This window comes from Vipera berus (assembly GCF_964194415.1).
Source record: "Vipera berus genome assembly, chromosome: W".
NCBI lineage: Eukaryota > Metazoa > Chordata > Lepidosauria > Squamata > Viperidae > Vipera > Vipera berus.
Genome location: NC_138210.1, coordinates 72,226,597 through 72,252,428, shown reverse-complemented (window position 1 = coordinate 72,252,428; position 25,832 = coordinate 72,226,597). Strand labels below are relative to the sequence as shown.

Genomic DNA, 25,832 nt, shown 5'->3' with positions numbered 1-25,832 from the left:
GGGACTAGAACTCCCCGTCTCCTGGTGATTGGCCCAGAGTCACCCCATGGTTTTTCATTCCTAAAGTGGGCCTAGAACACACCTTCTCCTCCGATTGGCCCAAAGTCAGCCAATTGTCTTTCAACCAGGAGACCAGCCTCCAAGCAGGAGACCATGTTCTCTAGGGATGTTGGGTTGGGGGGGGGGGCTGCCCAAACCTCCCTCCAGCTCAGAAAGCGCAAACTTATTTATTTGTATTCTGCCATTATTATTTTTATAAACAACTCGAGGGGGCAAACATATTGCTTTCTCCTCCTGTTTTCCCCATAACAACAACCTTGTGAGGTGGATTGGGCCGAGAGAGAGAGGGACTGGCCCAAAATCACCCAGCTGGCTTTCTTGCCTAAGGCGGGACTAGAACTCACCATCTCCTGGTGATTGCCCCAAAGTCACCCAGCCGGCTTTCATGGCTAAGGCGGGACTGGAACTCACTGCCTCCTGGTGATTGGCTCCAAATCACCCAATTATCTTTCATGCCTAAGGTGAGACTAGAACTCACCGTCTCCTGGTGATTGGCCCAGAACCACCCAGCCAGCTCTCATGTCTAAAGGCAGGACTTGAACTCGCCATCTCTTGCTTTCTAGCCCGGTGCCTTAACCGCTAGACCAAAATTGGCTCAAACCTGAAGTTGTTACCTTCCTGTTTGGAAACCAGGGTTTTTGGCACCGATGTCCCGCCTTGCCTGAGGTTGCCATCTCCTTCCTCAGCAACGTACGGCTGGGGTGATCAGCATTAAATACGATGATAATTAAAGTGCGCTACAGAATTGAAACAGTCAGTGTAGCATCCTGGTCGTCGTGATTTCGCACCAGCGGTGGGAAAACTGAACTTTGTACCTAGACAAGTTTCTCTCCAGACGACGCTTTGTTGTACAGGTAGTCCTCGACTTACGACCGCGGTGGGGCCCAAAAATTTCTGCCGTTAAGCGAGACATTTGCGAAGTGAGTTTTGCTCCCTTTTAATGACCATTCTTGCCACACTGGTTAAGGGAATGGCTGCGGCCGTTAAGCTAATCACGCGGTTGTTCAGTGGATCTGCCTTCCCTCATTAACTTGGCTCATCAGTAAGTCACCAAACGTGATCCCGTGACCATCATAAATAGGAGTCAGTTTGCCGAGCGTCGGAATTTTGATCAGGACGACCACGGGGATGTTGCAACGGCCGTAAGTGTGAAAAACCGTCGCAAGTCACTTTTTAAAGTGCCGTTGTAACTTCGAGGGCTGCTAAACGGATGATGCTAAGTTGAGGGCTACCTGTCTCAGGGTGGGATTTTGAACACAGAACCTTGAATATTTGATGCCTGGTTTGTGCATTTTTTGCTGCTTAGATGACATAGTTCCGCACGCTGGTGTGCTTGAAACTGTGAGGGTTGAGTTCCAGAGGCAATGCGCTCCCGTTTTAATGGGTTCTCACTCTTTTGGAAGTAAACTGATTTGGACTCTTAAGGCAGCATTGCACAGTGGCTAGAGTCTGCCCTGAGGCAGGCGACTCCGATTCTGTTCAGTACTCCGCCTGGGGCCAAATAACTTTTGCTTTTCCTCAGCATTTCCTGCCCCACGAAATTGTTTGGGAAGTAAAATGACAGGAAGGGCTCTTTGGAGAAGTCATAGAAATGTTAATTATTAAATATATATGCTTGCTTGGAGGAATCCGTGTGGGTCAGGGAAGGCGGAGCTGACTCTCGTAATTGTTAGTAGAGCTGCAGTCCTCAACGTACGACCGCAGTTGAGCCCCAAATTTATGCCGCTCGGTGAGAAATGTGTTAGTGTGGTCCTACGTTACGACTGTCCTTGCCACCTTCGTTCAGGGAATCACTGCCGTTCTTACATTAGGAACCCGGTTGTTAAGTGAATCCAACTTCCCCCATTGACTTTGCTGGTCAGGAGGTCAGTAAAAAGGGGGTCACATGACACACACAGAGAGACCTGGGACGCTGCAACCGCCATAAATGTGAGTCAGTCGTCAAGCGTCTGAATGTAAATCGTGCGACCACGGGGATGCTGCAAAGGTCATTAGTGGGGAAAAAGGGCCATACGTCACTTCTTCCAGTGCCGTCGTACGTTTGAGCCATCGCTAAATGAACTGTTGTAAGTCGAGGAGTATCTGTGCTTTGCCTAAGACTGGAGACAACCCGGGCATGATTTGAATGATGTTATCAGGTATTAGGCTTTGAGGTATGTGGCAGATCTTGGTGGAAAAAAGGTGTGGTGTGTTAGAGACAATACTCAGCTCCACATCTCTCGGCGATAGAGATTAGATTTGGCATACAGGTAATCCTCAACTGACAGCCATTCGCTTAGTGACCATTCGAAATTACGACGGCACTGAAGAAAGTGACCTAGGGTCGTTTTTCACCCTTGGGACCATTGCAGCATCCGAGGATCACATGATCAAAATTCAAACGCTTGGCAACTGGCAAGTACTTAAGACGGTTGCAGTGTCCGAGGGTCACGCGATCCCCCTTTTACACCCAGCTTTTCAAGCTAAGCCAATGGGGAATCCAGATTCACTTCACAATCATGTGGGCATTTTGTTTAATCTTTTTTAATTTTTGTATTTTAGTCTTTTAACATATACTGCCCTGTTCACCGCCCTGAGTCCTTCGGGAGAAGGGCGGTATACAAATAAAATAAATAAATAAATAAATAAATAAATAAATAAATAAATAAATCATGTTACTTAAAAAAAGACAGTGATTCACTGAACAGTTGTGGCAAGAAAGATCGTAAAATGGGATAATGCTCACTTAATAACTGTGTGCGTGTGTTTGCGTATAGATAGGTAGGTAAGTAGATAGATGAAAGACAGAAGTTATATATGATAGATAATATATGATAGATAAAAGTTATAGATGATTATATATATATATATATATATATATATATAGAGAGAGAGAGAGAGAGAGATAAAAGTTATAGATAGAGATGGATACATAAAGATAGGTAGATAAAAGTGATAGAGATAGATAAAAGTGATAGATAAAAGTTAGATAAAGTTATAGATGATGGATGGATGGATGGATATGTATATACTGTATTTTCTGGCGTATAAGATGACTTTTTAACCCATGAAAATCATCTCAAAAGTTGGGGAGTCGTCTTATACGCCCAGTCGTCTTATATGCCGGAAAATCAGCGAGCCCGGGAGGGCACGCCCTCCCCTCTCACTGTGGAGGAAGCAGGGCAGGCTGGCGTCTGGCGGGAGCCGGCATGGCAGTCCTGCGCACACGCGTGCTCCCCGGCTATTAAGGAGCACTCCTTAGCAGCTGGGGAGTGCACGCATGTGCAGGACTGCCCTGCTGGCTCCCGCCCGACGCTCTTCCCTCTTGAGGCAGCATCCCCGAGGACTCCTTAGGAGCCGGGGAGTGATGCTGCCTCAAGAGGGAAGAGCGTCGGGGAGCGCGCATGTGCGCAGGACTGCCCTGCCGGCTCCTGCCAGACGCCAGCCTATCCTGCTTCCTCCACAGTGAGAGGGGAGGGCGTGCCTTCCCGGGCTCGCTGATTTTCCGGCGTATAAGACGAAAAATCTTGAAAATCATCTCAAAAGTTGGGGGGGTCGTCTTATACGCCCAGTCGTCTTATACGCCGGAAAATACGGTATGTATGCATGTGTATAGCATGTGTACATGTTATGTATGTGCATGGGTAGATATATACTTTATTTGGAGAGCAGGGAACAGAAATTCATTTTTAACATGAGCCAGTAAAAAAAACGACAAGGCTTATCTTATTTTGCTTAGCCACATAAATTTGGGGGCTAAGCTGTGATTGTAAGTCTAGGACTACCTGTGTGTAGTAGTTCCACTGATAAATGCAATTTTTGACAAGGCGAGCTGTCTTCACAGCCGATAACTGTGTAAATCCAATTCCAGGCGCGCAGGTGGGAAACTTGCCTTCTCCCGTGGTTCTGCGGCATTTTCCCCTTACTCTGTGCTTCTGATCTCCGGAGGGGCAGTCAAATATTTTGAAGGCGATCACAACGTACAGAGATCAACCCCAGCCTTTCAAAAATGTCCCCGAAGGAGGAGATTTTATTGCATTTTTCTGCAGCTTTGCTCTACAAGGCTCTGATGTTTTATCCTCACAAAAATGCTGTGGGTCAGGTACGCTAAGGATATAAAAGTATGCATGCTTTGGGATTATTTAATGAGTTTAGAGACTGAAAGAAAAAAAATGGGGCGCTCTGATTCTGTTTATTTGATATTGGCCTGTGTCTTGTATCGTTCTGGTATCAATAACCAGTGGCGTAAGCAAGCGTACGAACCTTTTAAATGTGCCTCTACTTATACGTGGAGAAGCACAGGTAGTCCGTGACTTACGACCACGGTTGAGCTCAAAATTTCTGTCGCTAAGCAGGACGCCGGTGAATTTTGCCCCCATTCACGACTTTGCTTGCCAAGCTCGTGAAGAGCAATCACTGCGATCGTGTATCACACCGTTGTTCAGTGAATCTGGCTCCCCCGTTCTGAATTTGCTGGTCAGAAGGTTGCGAAAGGGGAAATCACATGACCCCGGGACACTGCGACCGTCATAAATATGAACCGGCGGGAAAGCGCCCGAATTTTGATCAGGTGACCGTCGGGATGCTGCAGCGGTCGTTGGAAAGATTGTCCTAAGTCACAAAAATGGTCCTAAGTCGCTATTTTTTCAGTGACCCCCCCCCCCCGAGGACACTACGACGGTCATCAATATAAAGCATTTGCCCAGCGTCCAAATTTTGATCACATGACCAAGGGAATGCTACAACGGTCGTAAGTTCGAAAAACGGTCTTAAGTCACTTTTTTCAGTGTAACTTTGAACGGTCCCAAATGAAGGGTTGTAAGCGAAGGGTTACATGATAGTAGCAATATGGTGTAATATAATTATAATGCTATAATAGTTGGAGGCTGCTATATATGCCTCCAAGTGAGGTTTTGTTGTTGTTGTTGTTGTTGCTAAGTGAGAAATTTGTTAAGTGAGTTTTGCTCCTCCAACCTCTTCTTAAAGATTTCCAGTGTTGGAGCACTCACAACTTCTGGTGGCAGGTTGTTCCACTGGTGAACTGTTTTTACTGTTAGGAAATTTCTCCTTAATTCCAGGTTGCTTCTCTCCTTGATTAGTTTCCGTCTGTTGCTTCTTGTCCTGCCTTCAGGTGCTTTGGGGAACAGGTTGACCCCCCTCTTCTTTGGGGTAGCCCCCCAAATACTGGAAGACTGTTGTCATGTCTCTCCTGGTCCTTCTCCTTGTTAGACTAATAGAATAACAGAGTTGGAAGGGACCTTGGAGGTTTTCTAGTCCAACCCCCTGCTTATACAGGAAACCCTATACCATTTCAGACATGTGGTTGTCCAGTCTCTTCTTAAAAACTTCCAGTGTCGGATCACTCACAACTTTTGGTGGCAGGTCGTTCCACTGGTTAATTGTTCTTACTGTTAGGAAATTTCTCCTCCATTCCAGGTTGCTTCTCTCCTCGATTAGTTGAATTATTAAACAATTTTCTTGGACTTAGCAGATTGGCTGGATCAAGGGAATCGTGGTGGGTTCCAAAATGCATTAATAAATAAATTAATAAATTAAGATCCTTCTAGAAGGAGCAAACGATGGCTTGCTCTATGAACAGAGTCTGGATTCTTTTTCTTTTAATAGAATAAAAGAATTACACTTTGGGGATAAATACGGGTTGTCCTCAACCTGCGAACATAATGGAGCCCAACATTTATGTTGCTAAGTGAGACAGTTGTTAAGTGAGTTTCGCCCCACTTTACGACTTTTCTTGCCACGGGTGTTAAGTGAATCATTGCTGTTTTTAAGTCAGGGACACAGTTGTTAAGTGAATCCCGCTTCCCCACGGACTTTGCTTGTCAGAAGGTCGCAAAAGGGGATCACGTGACCCCCGGGATGCTGCGACCCTCATAAATGCGAGTCAGTTGTCAAGCATCCAAATATAAATCACGTGACCACGGGGATGCTGCAATGGTCATAAGTGTGAAAAACGGTCATAAGTCCCTTTTTTGATGCCGTTGTATCTTCTAACAGACAATAAATTAGAATAGAATGGAATAGAATAGAATAGAAATAAGAATAGAATAGAATAGAATAGAATAGAATAGAATAGAATAGAATAGAATAGAATAGAATAGAATAGAATATTAGAATAGAACAGAATAAAGAGTAAGGGTTAGTTAGAGTTTAGAAATAGAAAAAGTAGGGATGTTATGACCGTTTTTAAAACAATCATTGAGCAGATCACCACAGTCATTAAGAGAAGCTGGCTTTCTGGCTGACTTTGGACCAGAAGCCTGTTAGAAAAGTCGCAAACCATGACCCACACATGTCATACAACCCGCCTTGCCTATCCTACAAGGTTCCATCCAAGAAAGGTGCCGGAACTCCGTTCTGAGCGTTTTATGAGAAAAAAAGCCCTGCGTATATACACGTACTGTATATACACGTATAGATGTATATACAAACATATATGTGTGTGTATACATATATGTATGTATATACATGATATATGTATGTATATACGTTATATATGTATGTGTATGTATATATATATGTGTGTGTGTGTGTGTGTATGTATATGTGTGTGTATGTGTATGTGTGTATACATATACATATATACATCTATCTATCTATCCATCCATCCATCCTCCAAAAGAGGCACTGGGTCTTATTTTGGGGGCGTGTCTTACCTTAGCACAGGACTAGACAACCTTGGCCCTTTTATGACTCGTGGACTTCAAGTCCCAGAATTCCTGAGCCAGCATAGAAACCTCTCCATTTCTCCTCAGCATGGTTGGCTCAGGAATTCTGGGAGTTGAAGTCCACGAGTCATAAAAGGGCCAAGGTTGCCTAGCCCTGCCTTTAGGACCACCACAGCCAAGCCTCCTGTACCCTGACACCTGTCGCACCGCTACCTGACTTCTTCGGCGGCCACTTCCTTCGGGTGCAGGGCGCATGGGGCACCTCCAACCCCTCTCCTCGCCCCCAAACTAGGCCTTACTTTCAGGGGAGGGCTTATATTAGGTCCACCCCCCAAAAAATCAAGCTCGGGTTCACTTTCTTGGGGGGGGTTACTTTCGGGGAAACACAGCGGCTTGGAGGATGGGTCCTAAATTGCTTTTCCTGAGGCCGTCATAAGTGAAACTGCTGTGAAACAAATGGTCGTAAGTTGACGACTTCATGTATTAGTTGGAGTCTCTTGGTTTGAAAAGGTGACTGTTGTAATTTACGGTGTAAAAAAAAAAGTTGTTGAGACTCTGGAAAGAGTGTAGGAAAGAGCAGCAAAGATGATTTGGGGGCTGGAGGCTAAAACATATGAAGAACGGTTGCAGGAATTGGGCACGGCTAGTCTAGTGAAAAGGAAGGACTAGGGGGGGACATGAGAGCAGTCTTCCAATATTTGGGGGGCTGCCACAAAGAAGAGGGGGGGGTGTCAACTTATTTTCTTAAGCACCTGAAGGCAGGACAAGAAGCAGCGGACGGAAACCAATCAAGGAGCGAACCGTCCTAGAATTAAGGAGAAACTTCCTGACAGTGAGAACAATTAACCCGTGGAACAGCTTGCCACCAGAGGTTGGGGTTGCTCCAACACCGGAAGTTTTTAAGACGAGGTTGGACCACCCTTTATTTCTCTTGAAATGCTGTAGGGTCTCCTGCTTGAGCAGGGGGCTGGACTAGAAGACCTCCAAGGTCCCGTCCCGATTTTATGGCCTTAAGAAATTCTGTAAGTGGAAAGTGAGTTCAGAAGTTGCCGAGGGCATCTAGAGACGGTCTCTCATTTCATCTCCTCTTTCGTTTTCAGGCCCTGATGCTTGAAAACCTCCAGAAGCATTCGACGCCCCACACCACTTTCCAGCCCAATTCCCAGGTAAGACGTGCCAGCCTACCCTTGGTCTGTGGTTGAGCCGCAGTGAAGCTGCTCTGGAACTACCGTTTTGCCCCCAAAACATAAGACCCAACTGGAAAATAAGCCTATCGCGATTTTTTTTCAGGCGCTCGTAATATACGTCCTACCACAAAAAATAAGCCCCAGTTAAGATCGCCAGCCAGACGGATGCATTTAGAACCTTATTTCCCCGAATATAAGGCCTAACTGGAAAATAAACCCCAAGGCAAAAATTAATACAAGACCCGGTCTTATTTTCGGAGAAACACGGCACACATTTCCATTTGGTGTCCCTCTCTGTTCTTTCTTTGTAGACTTGGAAAGTAATCTGTTCGTCGTAAACGTCAGTCCCCTTCTGATCCTTAAAAAAAAAAAGAGGATTTCATTACCAATTTTATCTCTCGTTTCCTTTCTTTTTGTGGCTTACCGTGCCTGAGTGAGGGGACGCGGTGGCTCAGTGGGTTAGGACGCTGAGCTTGTCGATCAGAAGGTCGGCAGTTTGGCGGGTCGAATCCCGAGTGCCGCGTAACAGAGTGAGCGCCTGTTACTCGTCCCAGCTTCTGCCAACCTAGCAGTTCGAAAGCACGTAAAAATGCAAGTAGAAAAATAGGGACCACTCCGGTGGGAAGGTAACAGCGTTCCGTGCGCCTTTGGCGTCTAGTCATGGCAGCCATGTGACCACGGAGACGTCCTCAGACAAGCACTGGCTCTTCGGCTTTGAAACGGAGATGAGTCGGAAACGACTAGCACTCATGTGCGGGGGAACCTTTACCTTTACCTATGCCTGAGTAGTGTCCCAGACCTCACACTGGATCAGGGCATAAATTACACAATCCACATCATTCGTTATCTTATGACTTATGATGTCACAGCACCTGGGCGTAGACCCTCTATCTGGATTGGGAATAAAGATGCTTGTTCCGAAAGGGAACAGCAAGAGGGGTATCGGTGTGCACATGTGAAAACAAAATGCACATACACACACAATAAGCATTTTATTTCAATGCAGCCACCTCCCCCATGCCTTTAAGACAGGGGTCTCCCAACTTGGCAGGGTTAAGATCTTTGGACTTCAACTCCCAGAAATCCCCAGTATGGCTGGCTAAGGAATTCTGGGAGCTTAAAGCCTCCAACTTTGGAGATCCCTGCTCTAGATCAGTTGTTTCCCAACCTTAAAATACTTTGAGACGTGTGGGGTCCTTGGTGCCCTCTGACCTTGGTTGTTTTCCTGCAGACGTTTCATGATCCAACTAGGTAATATCATCAGTCCTAGAAGGGAGCTGGGGTTTTGCTCTCTGTTTATATACAAGCGTGTTCTTGGCCATTCCAGTTTCAACCGGAAAATATTGAGCATCTTAGACCCTGAGCCTAGTCCAGAAACCGCTAGAGAATTTCTGGAAGCCTGACACTCTTGACAGGTTGGCCATCAACAGGCACATAGAGATCATCAACATCTGCACACCGTTCAAAACAGGCAATCGAAAAGCCAAAAAAAGGGGGGGGGGAGACCAGAACATCTCCACAGATGGGCAGAGATGAACGCCAGGATTGGCACTAGATCAACAATCACGAAGTAAACAATCAAGGAACTTGGACAAACAAGCTATCGGTAGGCAGTCCAACCAAGCAACCATCCACGAACACTCCCAGCAACTCCGACAGGGCAAGCCACTTGTGTATAAAAAGAGAACAAATCCCACTGCCTCTAGCACTGAGGATGTTATCTAGTTGGGTCCTGAAATGTCTGTAAGAGAAGAGCCAAGCTCAGAGAGCACCAAGGACCCCACGGTTTTCCTCCTCCTCTTCCTCCTCCTCCGCCTCCTCCCACACTCCCTTCTACTGATGATGATGTTCCCTAGTTGGGTCACGAAACATCTCCAAGAAAACAAGCTCAGAGAGCACCAAGGACCCCACGGTTCTCTTCCTCCTCCTCTTCCTCCTTCTCCTCCTCTTCCTCCTCCTCCTCCTCTCCTCCTCCTCCCAGTCCCTTTAGCACTGATGATGTTCCCTAGTTGGGTCATGAAACCTCTGCAAGAAAACCACCCAGCTCAGAGAGCACCAAGGACCCTCCTCCTCCCCCCAGTCCCTTTAGCACTGATGATGTTCCCTAGTTGGGTCATGAAACCTCTGCAAGAAAACCACCCAGCTCAGAGAGCACCAAGGACCCTCCTCCTCCTTTAGCACTGATGATGTTCCCTAGTTGGGTCATGAAACCTCTGCAAGAAAACCACCCAGCTCAGAGAGCACCAAGGACCCTCCTCCTCCTTTAGCACTGATGATGTTCCCTAGTTGGGTCATGAAATGTCTGCAAGAAAACAAGCTCAGAGAGCACCAAGGACCCCACAGTCCTCTTCCTCCTCCTCCTCCCACACTCCCTTCTAGCACTGATGACGTTCCCTAGTTGGGTCATGAAACGTCTGCAAGAAAACAAACAAGCTCAGAGAGCGCCAAGGACCCCACAGTCCTCCTCTTCATCCTCCTCCTCCTCCTCCCACACTCCCTTTAGCACTGATGATGTCACCTAGTTTGGTCGCGAATCGTCTGCAAGGAAAACGCATCAGGCCCAAAGAGCAGCGAGGGCTTCTGGGGCTACAAATTCAGGCCAACGCCCGCTCAGTTCAAATATTTTCTCTCGTTGGGCCCCTTTTAAGACGTGCATGCAGACTTCCAACTTCCGACGGGTTGGGTGTGGAGGCAAAGAGTGTTTTGCTCCTGTGAAGCCTTTTTTTTTCCCCCCTCCCGCCTCCAACCAGATCGGGGAAGAGATGAGCCAGAACAGCATCATCAAGCAGTACCTGGAAAAACAGCAGGAGCTGCTGAGGCAGCGTCTGGAACGGGAAGCCCGGGAGGCAGCCGACCTGGAAAGTAAGTGGACTTTGTCCGAGGTCCTCCCTCCTCCTCTCACCCATAATTCACGGGGGAAAGCAGCTAGTTTCTGAACCAAATTGCGTTGTACGGTGATGAATATTCACACGTATTTATAGGCTAAGGGCGTAGGTATAGGTTGCATCTAGCACAGGGGTCTTCAAACTCGGCCCTTTTATGACTCATGGACTTCAACTCCCAGAATTCCTCTGCCAGTGTGCCTGGCTAAGGAATTCTGGGAGTTGAAGTCCATGAGTCATAAATGGGCCGAGTTTGAAGACCCCTGATCTAGCACGTAATCTGTGTGTGTTGTGCGTGTGCACACTTTTGAGAGCAGGCAACAGAATTTCATGTTTAATCTGGGCCGGTGTGTCCACAGCAAAAATAAATAAATGACAATAAAGGTTATCTTGTCTTGCCTTGTTATCATACTTCTCCTGTTTCAAACTTCCTTCTAAGCTCTATCTCAAACTTGGCCCTTTGGTGACTTGTGGATTTCAACTGCCAGAATTCCTCAGCCAGTGTGCCTGGCTGAGGAATTCTGGGAGTTGACGTCGACGAGCAGGGGTCTTCAAACTTAGCCGTTTTAGGACTTGTGGACTTCAACTCCCAGAATTCCTCAGCCAGTGTGCCTGGCTGAGGAATTCTGGGAGTTGACGTCGACAAGCAGGGGTCTTCAAACTTGGCCCTTTTAGGACTTGCGGACGTCAACTCCCAGAATTCCACAGCCAGGCACGCTGGCTGAGAAATTCTGGGAGTTGACATCCACAAGTCACCAAAGGGCCAAGTTTGAAGACCCCTGCTCTATCTGATAAAATTGCCTCGCAACAAACTGACATTATATTCTATTGATTGATTAATTAATTGATTTGAATCCCACCTTTATTATTTTTTCCCCAAATAATTCAAGGTGGCGAACATATCCAACACACTTTGGTTCCCCCTTTCTCCCCACAACAACCGTGTGTGTGTGTGTGTGTGTGTGTGTGAGAGAGAGAGAGAGAGAGAGAGAGAGAGAGAGTTACAACGGCACTGACAAAAAAAGGGCATAGACGTATATGCATATACGTATTTTATGAGTTTAAGCCACCCCACAGTTACTCTAGGAAAGGGGTAGGCAACCGTGGCACTTTTATGACTCACGGACTTCAACTCCCAGAATTCCTGAGCCAGCACGGTTCAGCTTGGAAACTTTTCCCTTTCCCCTCAGCGTGGCTGGCTCAGGAATTCTGGGAGTTGAAGTCCGCGAGTCACAAAAGAGCCACGGTTGCCTACCCCTGCTCTAGGATAAGATGGCTGGCCAATGAATTTCATAAACAAATCTTAAACTTAACATTCCTGTTCCTTTGCCAGGCAAAACGTGCGTCATCTCACGCAAGAGGGAAGAAGAGGAAGAAGAATCCCGCAAACCGGAAGAGCATCTCTCTCGGGTCAGGCAGGTAAATGGCAGGAGAACAGGTGGGTGGGGAGGGGCCAGCCACGTGACTCTGAAGAGGAGGTGGAAGGGGATGATGGGGGAGGTGATCAGCAGGAACAGGCAACCTCTGTCCGCACCTGCTGCATTTTGGAATAAATGTTTTCTGGAAGCAGTTGAGCGGTTCATGATGATGATGATGATGATTATAAAACTTTTATTCATAAAACATGAAACTCAGTCAACTGAACACTCAAATTGTCTGGCACTAATGGTTGACACGGGTTGCTGCCAGCATCCTAGGTATCAACCAGGTATCTCCTTAAAATGTAAGATGTTCCGAGTAGCCCAGTGTTTTGTAGCTTTAATGCAATTTTTTGATGTATTTTGAAAATCATCATCATCATCATCATCATCATCATCGCACAGTCAGCCCAATGTTCAGACTGGATTTGGCATTTTTGTCTACCTATCGAGTCCTTACCAAGGACCTGGGATAGGCAGATGTGGATGTTGGATGGTATTACAGATCTCGTCGCAGGACGGAAGCAGTTCCTAGTAAGGCCGCCTTTTGCAATTGACCGATGGCGAATTTGTCAATGCCGATTGATTGATTGATTGATTGATTGATTGAATTTGTCAATGCTGATGATGGTGTTCAAGTGGTGCTCCAGTTGTTTTGGGATTGCACCCAAGGCGCCTCTTAGTAAAACAACTGGAGCGCCACTTGAACACCATTGGCATTGACAAACTCGCCATTAGTCAATTGCAAATTATCATCATCATCATCATCAATCTTTTGTGTTTTTACAGCCAAAAGGGGGGCTTAAAGCAGTGTTTGTCTTTAATTCCTCTTTGAAAATAGCTGATAATAGGTAATTTGGGAGGAGGGGGGGTGTTGGTTGCTGGATGTTTGTGCTTCAGGCTGGGGGGGGGGCGGAATCATTGGCTGCTAAAAGAAGCGTCATGAAGGGTCCCTTCGACGGATCCTGATCTGTCATTCTGCAGGGGAAGTATTGAGTCTGTCATATTAATACTTCGCGTGATTTTGATTCTGAACAGAGGCATACAAGGAAAAATCACTTGTAATATTAGCGACGATTTATAAAGCCTTTAGTAAAGGCCACCCCTGGAATCCTGCATCCAGTTTTGGTCCCATTACAAAAAAAGATTTTGAGACTTGGAAAACAGCGCAGAGAAGAGCAACTAAGATGATTAAAGGCCTGGAGACTAAAACATACGAAGGACGCTTGCAGGATTTGGGTATGGCCGGTGTAGGGGTGACATGATAGCAGTGTCCCAGTATTTGAGGGGCTGCCCCGAAGAAGAGGGGGTCAAGCTATTCTCCAAAGCACCCAGAGGGCAGGACAAGAAGCAACGTCTGGAAACTGACCAAAGAGAGAAGCAACCTGGAACTAAGGAGAAACTTCCTAACAGTGAAGACAATTAACCAGTGGAACCGCTTGCCACCAGACGTTGTGGTAGCTTCATCGCTGGAGGTTTTTAAGAAGAGACTGGACAGTCACTTGTCTGAAATGGTATAGGGCAGGGGGCAGGGAACTTTGGCTGTTTTATGACTCGTGGACTTCAACTCCCAGAATTCATGAGCCAGCATGGCTCAGCTTGGAAACTCTCCCTTTTCCCTCTGCATGGATGGCTCAGGAATTCTGGGAGTTGATGTCCACGAGTTATAAAAGAGCCATGGTTGCCTACCTCTGGTATAGTGTCTGCCACTTAAGCAGGGGGCTGGACTAGAGGACCTTCAAGGTGCCTTCCAGCTCTATTCTGATTGATTTATCTCTATAAGTGTCTGATATAGCACAGCAACCAAGCAGGGCAGGTACAGGCTCCAATGGATACTTAAAAGGTAAAGGTTCCCCCGCACATGCGTGCTAGTCGTTTCCGACTCTCGGGGCCGGTGCTCATCTCCGTTTGAAACCCGAAGAGCCGGCGCTTGTCCGAGGACGTTCTCCGTGGTCACGTGGCCGGCGTGACTAGACTCCAAAGGCGCACGGAACGCTGTTCCCTTCCCACCGTAGTGGTCCCTATTTTTCTACTTGCATTTTTACGTGCTTTCGAACTGCTAGGTTGGCAGAAGCTGGGACGAGTAACAGGCGCTCACTCCGTTACGCGGCACTCGGGATTCGACCCGCCCAACTGCCGACCTTCAGATCGACAAGCTCAGCGTCCTAACCCACTGAGCCGCCCCGTCCCTTAATGGATAGCTAGGAGTGCAGAAAAACCAGTTGCAGCCACCAGCCTGCCTTCCATTGAGGACCTGTATATTGCCTAGGTCAGAAAGAGGGCTGAGAAATTATCTACAGAGGCCTCTCCTCTAGTTGTTTTGGCCCACTGCTACAGGGCGTTGTGTGCCAAAACAACTAGAACACAGGGATATTTTTTCCCCTTGTGTCCTCACTTTGCTGAACCCCTAATTCCCATAGCATATGGGAATATACTGTGGAATATATTTACCCATCTTGTATGGCTGTAGTATTATTACTATTCTCCTCCTCATCTTCTCTTACTAACCCTACTTATTGGTACCATTATTACGGTTATTGTTTCTTTGCTGTTTTGGGTGTACACGGAGAGCTTCGGCACCCGAGACAAATTCCTTGTGTGTCTAACCACACTTGGCCAATAAAGCAGAGTTTCCCAACTTTTCCAGCTTTGCGGACCGGCAGGGGAAGGAGAGGGCACTAGTTCCGCTCGAGCGGCAGGCATGCGGGCGCAAGCAGATACATTTTTGTGCCCGCCGCTCACACAGATGGAGCGCACTCACCTGCCTCACCCACTGCTCACACAGGTGGCGATGCACCCGCCCCTTCTGCGGCCCAGTTGCAAACCGTTCCCGGGTCAGTACTCTGGGCTGCAGCCCAGGGGTTGGGGACCCTCTGCAATAAAGCGTCTATGGAGATTCTCCGTCTTCCAGGTCACGGCTGTCTCCAAAGGTGGTTTTTTTTCCAGGAGGCAACTGGACTTTCTTGTTTTCCCTTTGAAGACCTTTCGCTTCTCACCCCAGAAGCTTCCTCAGCTCTGACTGAATGACCTGGAATGGTAGGATTTATACTCCTTGCAGACGGCTGGTCATTTGCCTTCTTGAGCCGTTGAGGCCACTGGGAGGTCTGTCTTGTGTCTCTTGGAACCGCTGGAAGGACTGTGTTGTAGACTAGAGGTAGATGGTGTCGTATCGCTGTACCTCTACCGAGAGAGGGCTGTTCAGTTTTGACAGAGATGATATTGTCTCTCTTTGAAAGAGGGGGGTCAAAGAGGCCATCTAGGTCAAAATTGAACAGCCCTCTCTCAACCAGAGGGGGAGGGAGACGGCACCAACTATCTCCAGTCTACCACACGGTCCTTTCAGCAGTTCCAAGGAGGCTCCACACCCATTTGCAGCACTGAGGTGACCCTGAGGACACAGATGAAACCTCCAAGTGGCCTCAACGACTCTCTAAAACAGGGGTAGGCAACCTCGGCTCTTTTATGACTCGTGGACTTCAACTCCCAGAATTCCTGAGCCGGCATGAGGGAAACTTTGGCCCCTTCATGACTCATGGACTTCAACTCCCAGAATTCCTGAGCCAGCATGGCTCAGCTTGGGAACTCTCCTTTTCCCTCAGCATGGCTGGCTCAGGAATTCTGGGAGTTGAAGTCCACCAGTCAAAGCGGCCTAGGCCTAGGCCAGGGGTAGGTGAACCTTGGCCCCTTCATGACTCATGGACTTCAACTCCCAGAATTCCTGAGCCAGCATGGCTCAGCTTGGAAACTCTCCCTTTTCCCTCAGCAGGGCTGGCTCAGGAATTCTGGGAGTTGAAGTCCACGAGTCATAAAGCGGCCTAGGCCAGTGGTAGGTGAACCTTGGCCCCTTCATGACTCATGGACTTCAACTCCCAGAATTCCTGAGCCAGCATGGCTCAGCTTGGAAACTCTCCCTTTTCCCTCAGCATGGCTGGCTCAGGAATTCTGGGAGTTGAGGTCCACGAGTCATAAAGCGGCCTAGGCCTAGGCCAGGGGTAGGTGAACCTTGGCCCCTTCATGACTCATGGACTTCAACTCCCAGAATTCCTGAGCCAGCATGGCTCAGCTTGGAAACTCCCTTTTCCCTCATCATGGCTGGCTCAGGAATTCTGGGAGTTGAAGTCCACGAGTCATAAAGTGGCCTAGGCCTAGGCCAGGGGTAGGTGAACCTTGGCCCCTTCATGACTCATGGACTTCAACTCCCAGAATTCCTGAGCCAGCATGGCTCAGCTTGGAAACTCCCTTTTCCCTCAGCATGGCTGGCTCAGGAATTCTGGGAGTTGAAGTCCACGAGTCATAAAGCGGCCTAGGCCAGGGGTAGGTGAACCTTGGCCCCTTCATGACTCATGGACTTCAACTCCCAGAATTCCTGAGCCAGCATGGCTCAGCTTGGAAACTCCCTTTTCCCTCAGCATGGCTGGCTCAGGAATTCTGGGAGTTGAAGTCCACGAGTCATAAAGCGGCCTAGGCCTAGGCCAGGGGTAGGTGAACCTTGGCCCCTTCATGACTCATGGACTTCAACTCCCAGAATTCCTGAGCCAGCATGGCTCAGCTTGGAAACTCCCTTTTCCCTCATCATGGCTGGCTCAGGAATTCTGGGAGTTGAAGTCCACGAGTCATAAAGCGGACTAGGCCTAGGCCAGTGGTAGGTGAACCTTGGCCCCTTCATGACTCATGGACTTCAACTCCCAGAATTCCTGAGCCAGCATGGCTCAGCTTGGAAACTCCCTTTTCCCTCATCATGGCTGGCTCAGGAATTCTGGGAGTTGAAGTCCACGAGTCATAAAGTGGCCTAGGCCAGGGGTAGGCAACCTTGGCTCTTTTATGACTCGTGGACTTCCAGAATTCCTGAGCCAGCCGTGCTGAGGGGAAAATGAGTTTCCAAGCTGAGCCATGCTGGCTGAGGAAGTCCACGAGTCCTAAAAGAGCCAAGGTTGCCTACCCCTGCTCTAAGAGAATGCAAATGACCAGCTGTCTGCAAGGAGTATAAATCCTTCCACTCCCCACTATCCAGTCGGACCCGAAGAAGCTTCTTGGATGAGAAGCAAAACGTCTTCAAAGAAAAAGAAAGAAAAAAAAGTCCAGTTGCCTTTTGAAGACGACCCGCAGTCAGGCATTTTATTCTCCCCTTCTCCTTTAGGCCAGAGCGGTGAAGACTGCAGGAGGCAGTCATGCGCTGGTGAGCGAAGAGCGGGAGACTTCCCTTCGGAGTCGGAGAGCTGCCCAGCGGCTGCCTGTCAAAGAGGAGGAGGAAGAGGAGGAGGAGGAAGAAGAGGAGGAGGAGGAGGAGGAAGAAGAAGAGGAGGAGGAGGAGGAAGATGCCCCTCCTTTGCTGGTCGGCCAGACGCCCATGAGGCCAGAGGAGCCGGGCATGCCAGCTCCCCAAGAGACGGGCATGTTCCAAGCTTCCCTGCCCATCGTCCTGCAAGCCCAGCAAACGGAGGCTCGTTCTCGGGTGCCAGACAGCCCGAGCTGTGAAGCTGCCATGCCAGTCCTCGCCCACTTGCCGAGGTCAGAAGACGAGGTGGAGGCTCAGCCCCGGGCGACGCTCCCGGGGGACAAGCAGCAGGCGGCTCTAAGCCCAGGGGAAGCCCCCGAGGCCCAAGAAAAGGAGCCCCTCCCGGCCACCCCGAGGGAAGAAGCTGCACCCCAATTACCGGAAGCCTTAAAAATGGAGAGCGAGGAAGAGCCGGGCCTTCCGAAGGAGCCGAGGTCGACCGGCCTTTCCGAGGTCCCCCAGGAGAAGGAGAAGGAGGAGGAGGTGATGGAGCAGGGTGAGACCCCAGATGTCGGGTTGCAGAAGGAGGGTGAACCCCAGCACGAGGAGACCCCCGAGGGGGCCGCCAGCCAGGTGTTGCGCAGCCTGGAGGAAGAGGCGTCTGCTGCCGCCGCGGCGCTAGTGCAGGCTTCTCCGTCTCCCCCCCAGCTGATTGACGCCCAACAGGCCCAACAGGATCCTCGGGGAGACGAGCCGCCCCCTCCGCTCTTGACCAAGGAAGCCCCCGCGGGACTTGCACCAGCCGAAGACGAAGCCCCTCCCCAGCTCTCGCAGCCGTCTCCCCCCGCTCAGGAAGCTCCGGCTGGAGCCAGCCTAGGAGCCTCGCCCTCCCCTTTAGCGCTCCCGCCGCAACAACCCATACGGCCCGGCAGCTCCCGTTCCTCGTCCTCCTCGTCCTCCAGCTCTTCCCGTTCTCGTTCCCGCTCCCCGGGCAGCTTGCCACCTCGCTCCCGGGCCAGGAGGCCCCGCTCCGCTTCCTCCGAATCACCTGCTCGGAAGCGGCCGGTTTTGGGATCTCCATCCCGCTCCGGTTCGGAGCGACGCAGCAGTTCGCGCTCCCGGTCCAGATCTCGCTCCAGCAGCGGGGGCAGCAGCAGCAGCAGCCAGGTAAGTGGATTCTGGGTTTCCTCGCGCCCTCGGCGACAGTTGCATCCTCAGCACGCAAGCCGGGCAATTTTACAGGTGGTCCTCGACTTACATACATCACATTGGAAGTCGTATTAAGGGAAAAAGGGAAAAGGCTTCATAATGGGTAGCCCTCGGCTTACCACAGCTCATTTAGTGACTGTTCAAAGTGACAACAGCGCTGGGGGAAAAAAAGGGGGCTTGTGACCCTTTTTCACACTTAACAACCCTCACGGGATCCCTACGCTCACGGGTTCCAAATTCAGATGCTTGGAAACTGGCATGTACTTACGACGGTTGCAGCATCCCGGGCTCCTGCGATCCCCTTTTGCGACCTTCTGACAAGCAAAGTCAACGGGAGAAAACAGAGTCACTTAACAACCAGGTTACTAACTTAACAACTGCAGGGACTGCCTTCACCACTGTGGCCAGAAAGGTCGTAAAATGGGGCGTAACGCACTTGGCAAACGTCTCGCTTAGCAGCAGAAATTTGGGGGGGTCAATTTTGGTTGTACGTCGAGGACTGACCGTGTAAGCAAATCGGTGTAGCTCTTTGCTAGCGATGCCCTGTTTGGAACCCAGGGCCTAGGCCGGGGGGTCTTCAAACTCGGCCCTTTGGTGACTTGTGGGCTTCAACTCCCAGAATTCCTCAGTCATGCGTGCCTGGCTGAGGAATTCTGGGAATTGAAGTCCACAAGTCATAAAAGGGTCATAGTTCCCTCACTCTGGCTGAGGAATTCTGGGAATTGAAGTCCACAAGTCATCAAAGGGCCAGGTTTCAAGACCCCTGCTTGTGGACTTCAACTCCCAGAATTCCTTGGGCATGCGTGCCTGGCTGAGGAATTCTGGGAATTGAAGTCCACAAGTCGTCAAAGGGCCAAGTTTGAAGACCCCTGCTTGTGGACTTCAACTCCCAGAATTCCTCGGGCATGCGTGCCTGGCTGAGGAATTCTGGGAATTGAAGTCCACAAGTCATCAAAGGGCCAAGTTTGAAGACCCCCTGGCCTAGACCTCGGGACGCTTGCTTTTAAATCGCAGCTGCAAGAGCCCTGTGAGACGTTGCCAAAGATTTTCTGAAAACAGGTATTTTCAACTCAGAACAAATGGATTTTTTGTGTGTGTGGGGTGGCATAATGGGAACATTTTGATTTAAAGCAATCATCGGACTTTAGATGCCTTCCTGCTCGCTTGCGGTCATTATTTTCAAGCTTTCTTTCTTTAAAAAAAAAGATGCATTTTAAAGCTCGGCCAAAAAGGAAAAAACGGGGCAAGGAGCTTGGTTTGAAGCACTTCAGGGTGCTTTAAGGAAACCCACTTCAAAGTGTCGGTATACAATTTGAGAGATGCCGTCCCCTCAGATGCTGATCAGTCCTTTGCCATTTGTCCACCAGCGTCCTCACGAAGCCAGTGGATTTCTTTAAAAAAAAAAAAAGCCTGTCAATATCTCTAGAATTTATTTCGAGTCATCGAAGATCAAAAGTCCAGCCGCTTTTGTTTTTTTTTTAAGGCATCTTCAGTTAATTGCTTGGCGCTGCTTGACCTTTAAAAAAAAAAAAGCATACAAAACCGCAGAGGCATTATTATATCTTTCTGGGTAAAAATGTTTGGTAAGGCAGCGGAAACTCTGCTTTCTATAAATCAGATGAAGCATTTTAAAAACGTGTATCTTTTTTCCTCCCGGAAAAAGAATTCTTCTTTCTCGGACCGGCACTTATAAAGAGTTTCAGCTGATCCAGGGGGAAATCCATAGAATTAATCCCGTATCCTGTGAGGTCTTTGGTGGTCTCTTAACTAGCTTGGTGGTTTCCTTTCAGACGTTTCCTGACCAAACTAGGTAACATGATCAGTTGCTGCTGGTGTTAGTGCTGGCGCTGATGATGTTACCTAGTTTGGCTGTGAAACGTCTGCAAGAAAACCACGATGCTCCAAGAGTACACCCCTGAGCTACACAAAACACGTAGTCCTCAATTTCTGGCCACAATTGAATCCAAAATGTCCGTTGCTTAGTGAGTCATTTGTTAAGGGAATTGTAGCCCGTTTTACGACTGTTCTTGCCACAGTTGCTAAGTGTGAATCAACTGCAGTTCTTAAGTTTGTAACCCGGGTGGTTAAGTAAACCCGGCTTCCGCATTGACTTTGCTCGTGGGAAGGTCGCAAAAGGGGATCACGTCTCTCTCTCTCTCTCTCTCTCCCTCTCTCTCCCTCTCTCTCTCTCTCTCCCTCTCCCTCTCCCTCTCTCTCCCTCTCTCCCTCTCTCTCTCCCTCTTTCCCTCTCTCTCCCTCTTTCCCTCTCTCTCCCTCTCTCTCTCCCTCTCTCTCTCCCTCTCTCCCTCTCCCTCTCTCTCTCTCTCTCTCTCTCTCCCTCTCTCTCTCTCCCTCTCTCTCTCTCCCTCTCTCCCTCTCTCTCTCCCTCTCTCTCTCTCTCCCTCTCCCTCTCTCCCTCTCTCTCTCTCTCCCTCTCTCTCTCCCTCTCTCCGTCTCTCTCTCTCTCTCACACACACACACACATACACACACCCCGGGATGCCGTCATAAATATGAGTCAGTTGCCAAGCGTCCGAAATTTTTTCGCGTGATCGTGGGGATGCTGGAATGCTCATGCGAAAAATGGTCATAAAGACTGAAAAACGGTTGCAAGTCACTTTTTTCAATCACCCCCACCCCACCCCGGACACTCCAACGGTCGTAAGTATGAAGCAGTTGCCAGGCAGTCTTGAATTTTGAGCCCGTGACCGTGGGGGACACTGCAGCAGTGGTTAAGCGTGAAAAGCATCCCTGAATCCCCCCCCCCTTTTTTTTTAGGCCGTCGCAACTTTGAACAGTCACTAAATGAACGCTTCTAAAGTGAAGGGTTGCACGATAGTAGTAATACCGTATAATATACGGTAATTATAACTGTTGGAGGCTGTTTATATTTGGCTGCGGTTGAATTAGGGCACAAGTAGGCTAAGCAATTGTAACATCACAAAACTTTTCAAAGCAAGCTGAGCGTCCGGGAATATTGGACCCCGAGCAGTCATTAAATGAACAGGGATCTCGGAGTCCTAGTAGACAATCACTTCAATATGAGCCAGCCGTGTGCTGCAGCTGCCAAAAAAGCCAACACAGTACTAGGCTGCATTAACGGAGGGATAGAATCAAGATCAGGTGAGGTGTTACTACCACTTTACACGGCCTTGGTAAGGCCACGCTTGGAACATTTTGGTCACCACGATGTAAATAAGATGTTGAGACTCTGGAAAGAGTGCAGAGAAGAGCAACAAAGAGGATTGGGGGACTGGAGGCTAAAACATACAAGGAACGGTTGCTGGAATTGGGTATGTCCGGTTTAATGACGTGAAGGACGAGGGGTGACATGACAGCCGTGTTCCAGTATCTCAGGGGCTGCCCCAAAGAAGAGGGAGTCAAGCTATTCTCGAAAGCGTCCAAAGGCAGGACAAGAAGCAACAGATGGAAACTCATCAAGGAGAGAAGCAACCTAGAACTGAGGAGAAATTTCCTGACAGAACAATTAGCCGGTGGAACCACCTGCCTCCAGAAGCGGTGAATGCTCCAACACTGGAAGTTTTTAAGAAGAGACTGGACAGCCATTTGTCCGAAATGATATAGGGTTTCTTGCCTGAGCAGGGGGTTGGACTAGATGACCTCCAAGGTCCCTTCCAACTTTATTATTATAGTTGTAAGCCGAGGACTGCCTGTATTCTCTTCTATAGAAATTGGATGGAAGGATGAGTGAGTGAGTGAGCGAGTGAATGAATGAATCAAATCCTACCTTCCATCTTAACCCACCCAGCCGTTTTGGAGAAACAGCCGGCGAACCGAGAAGTGCCAAAAATTGTTTTCTTCTCTTTATTTTTCAACACCACCACCCCACCCACCCCAGTCCCGCAGCCGCGAAGCTTCAAGGGACAGCGCCAGCTTCCCTCCCACCAAAGGGTTCTCCCCACCCGGGCCGTGGTCGCCACCCGACTCCCGCAAGGCCCAGTATCGAGAGACCCCATCGAGCCCCCGGGAAGAAAGCAGACGCGCCCCCTCCCCTCCTTCGGACCCTCAGAGGCAACCCAGCCCCAGCCCGCCACAGCAGCAACCAGCAGCGCACAGCGTGGAGACCGAGAGCACGATTCCAGAACGAGTATGGAGCGGCCGAGGGAGGAAAGGGGGGGGGCGTTTCCAGCGGGCTCCTCTTCGGGGGTCCCAGCTCTACTTTGGCTCAGAATTTTTTGGGGGGGAGGCGGCGTTGGCGGCCAGGAGACCCGGCCCTGTGGCCCCTTCCTGCTAAATTAACCCTTTCCCCGCAGGGCAGCCCGGAGCCCCCCTTTCCAGCGGAGGGGTCTGGCCTAGAGAGTGGGGGTCCTGCCTCAGAGCCACAGCACCCGGCTGAGCCGCTGCGTAGCGAAACGTGAGTATCGGGAGGCTGCGCCGTGCTGGGATCGTTCCACGTGCCACTCGCAGTGGGCCTGACTCGGGAAGGTAGATCAACTGCCTTGGGGTGGGGAGAGTGGGGGGGGGGCGCTCCAAAAAGTGCAGGACACGCAACCCCTTTAAAGTCTCTTCTCTGTGGCTCTCATAACGCAAGTCTCATAAAGCCCCAGCAGAATGGCTGCAGGAAAAGAGCTGGGGGTCCGAGATCCGGTATTGCTGAGAAACTGACCGGATCCGTGGCCTGTTCCATTGGGACGCAGTCAGCCTCGGTCGTCGTCAGGCGCCTGGCCAGGAGGCTCTTGCATAGGGTGACCCTCGTGTCCTTTCTCACAAACCAGGGTTGTGATTCAAGAAGGGAGAGATTCTTTTAATATAGCCCACTACGATTATTTGCAATTTTTCAAAGAAATTTAGCATCCAGTCGCCGCCGCCCCCCCCGCCTCTACGCCGAATTAAGCGATTAGACCGGGGGGGGGAGGGGGGGGTCTTCATACTTGGCCACTTTTAAGACTGGTGGGTTTCAACTCCCAGAATTCTCCAACCAAGCTTGAGCTACACAAGGCCGGCTGAGGAATTCTGGGAGTTGAAGTCCACCAGTCTTAAAAGTGGCCAAGTTTGAAGACACCACCCCCTCCCCCTAGATTAGACGGTCGTAAAAAAGGGTGATCCGATCCATGCTTGGCTTGGAATCGGTCCGACGGGCCCTGTGTGGAGGGTTGATCCTGTTTGGGGGGGGCATTTTTGGGGCCACCTTGCCTAAGAGCATACGGGCACCCTCCTCCTCCGAAAGGTGGGCCCCCCCTTGTGCCAAGCTCAGTGCTCAACCTTGCACAGTAGACTGAGTGCCGCCGCCCCCCCCCCGGTTTAAATGCTCCCACCCCTGCCGGGGGGGGGGGCAACAGGAAGGTGGGGAGTTTCAGGTGGGGTGAGCAGACGGCCTCTTACTTCCTGGACCCCCCCCATTCCTCTTTCCGGTAGGTAGCGCATTGGCTGCTCTCAGTGCCATATGCCTGGGGTGACCCAGGCTGGGTTCCTGCGAGCTTGACCAGTTGGATTGGGTGTGTGTGGGGGGGGGGGTGCTAACCTCTAAGGGATGGATCCTGCAGCTTCTAAGGCAAGCTTTCTGTGCGCTTGACCAGTTGGGTAGGGTTTGGCCCCTGGGATGCATCCTGCCAGCTGCACTGGTTGGGTGTCTGTCTGTGTGTGTGTGGGGGGGGGGGGCTGACATTGAAGGGATGTATACCGCAGTCTGGAAGGGAAGGGTCCTGCGTGCTTGACCGGTTGGATGGGGGGGCTGACATGGAATGGACAGATCCCACATCTTCTAAAGCAGGGGTCTTCAAACTTGGCCCTTTTATGACTTGTGGACTTCAACTCCCAGAATTCCTCAGCCAGCTTTGCTGGCTGAGGAATTCTGGGAGTTAAAGTCCACAAGTCATAAAAGGGCCAAGTTTGAAGACCCCTGTTCTAAAGAAAGTTTTCTGTGCGCTTGACCAGTTGGATCTGGCAGCCTCTTAAGGGAAGGTTCCTGGGCGCTTGACCGGTTGGATGGGGGGGAGGAGGGCTGGCCTCTAACAGGGATGGATCTTGCAGCCTCTTAAGGGAAGATTCCTGCAGGCTCGACCGGTTGGATGGGGGGCTGGCCTCTGAGGGATGGCTCCCGCAGCCTCTTAAGGGAATGGTCCAGCATGCTTGACCGGTTGGATGGGGGGCTGGCCTCTGAGGGATGGCTCCTGCAGCCTCTAAGCTTAGAGTCTAAGGGAAGGGTCCTGGGCACTTGACCGGTTGGATGGGGGGGAGGAGGGCTGGCCTCTTAACAGGGATGGATCTTCTTAAGGGAAGATTCCTGCAGGCTTGACCGGTTGGATGGGGGGCTGGCCTCAGATGGCTCCCGCGGCCTCTAGTCTAAAGGAAGGGTCCTGGGTGCTTGACCGGTTGGATGGGGGGCTGGCCTCTGAGGGATGGCTCCCGCAGCCTCTTAAGGGAATGGTCCAGCATGCTTGACCGGTTGGATGGGGGGCTGGCCTCAGATGGCTCCTGCGGCCTCTAGTCTAAAGGAAGGGTCCTGGGTGCTTGACCGGTTGGATGGGGGGCTGGCCTCTGAGGGATGGCTCCCGCAGCCTCTTAAGGGAATGGTCCAGCATGCTTCACCAGTTGGATGGGGGGCTGGCCTCAGATGGCTCCCGCAGCCTCTTAAGGGAAGATTCCTGCAGGCTTGACCGGTTGGATGGGGGGCTGGCCTCTGAGGGATGGCTCCCGCAGCCTCTAGTAGTCTAAAGGAAGGGTCCTGGGCGCTTGACCGGTTGGATGGGGGGCTGGCCTCTAGCAGGGATGGATCTTGCAGCCCCTTAAGGGAAGATTCCTGCAGGCTCGACCGGTTGGATGGGGGGCTGGCCTCTGAGGGATGGCTCCCGCAGCCTCTTAAGGGAATGGTCCAGCATGCTTGACCGGTTGGATGGGGGGCTGGCCTCTGAGGGATGGCTCCCGCAGCCTCTTAAGGGAATGGTCCAGCAGGCTTGACCGGTTGGATGGGGGGCTGGCCTCAGATGGCTCCCGCGGCCTCTAGTCTAAAGGAAGGGTCCTGGGCGCTTGACCGGTTGGATGGGGGGCTGGCCTCTGAGGGATGGCTCCCGCAGCCTCTTAAGGGAATGGTCCAGCATGCTTGACCGGTTGGATGGGGGGCTGGCCTCTGAGGGATGGCTCCCGCAGCCTCTTAAGGGAATGGTCCAGCAGGCTTGACCGGTTGGATGGGGGGCTGGCCTCAGATGGCTCCCGCGGCCTCTAGTCTAAAGGAAGGG

General features: G+C 50.4%; 1 protein-coding gene across 3 annotated transcripts in view; it reads left to right on the top strand.

Annotated features, from left to right (window-relative positions):
- The window catches only part of LOC308676167 (apoptotic chromatin condensation inducer in the nucleus-like), a 55,159-nt gene that overhangs the window by 2,338 nt on the left and 26,989 nt on the right, over positions 1-25,832 (top strand). For 2 of the 3 annotated variants that reach the window (XM_081341919.1, XM_081341918.1), the window contains exons 2-7: positions 7,826-7,891; positions 10,663-10,774; positions 12,128-12,213; positions 17,350-18,594; positions 22,496-22,744; positions 22,911-23,011. In XM_081341919.1, the coding sequence (XP_081198045.1) occupies positions 7,826-7,891; positions 10,663-10,774; positions 12,128-12,213; positions 17,350-18,594; positions 22,496-22,744; positions 22,911-23,011 (1,859 nt within the window). The remainder of the gene's footprint in view (positions 1-7,825; positions 7,892-10,662; positions 10,775-12,127; positions 12,214-17,349; positions 18,595-22,495; positions 22,745-22,910; positions 23,012-25,832) is intronic. The other variant, XM_081341920.1, reaches the window with a different exon arrangement.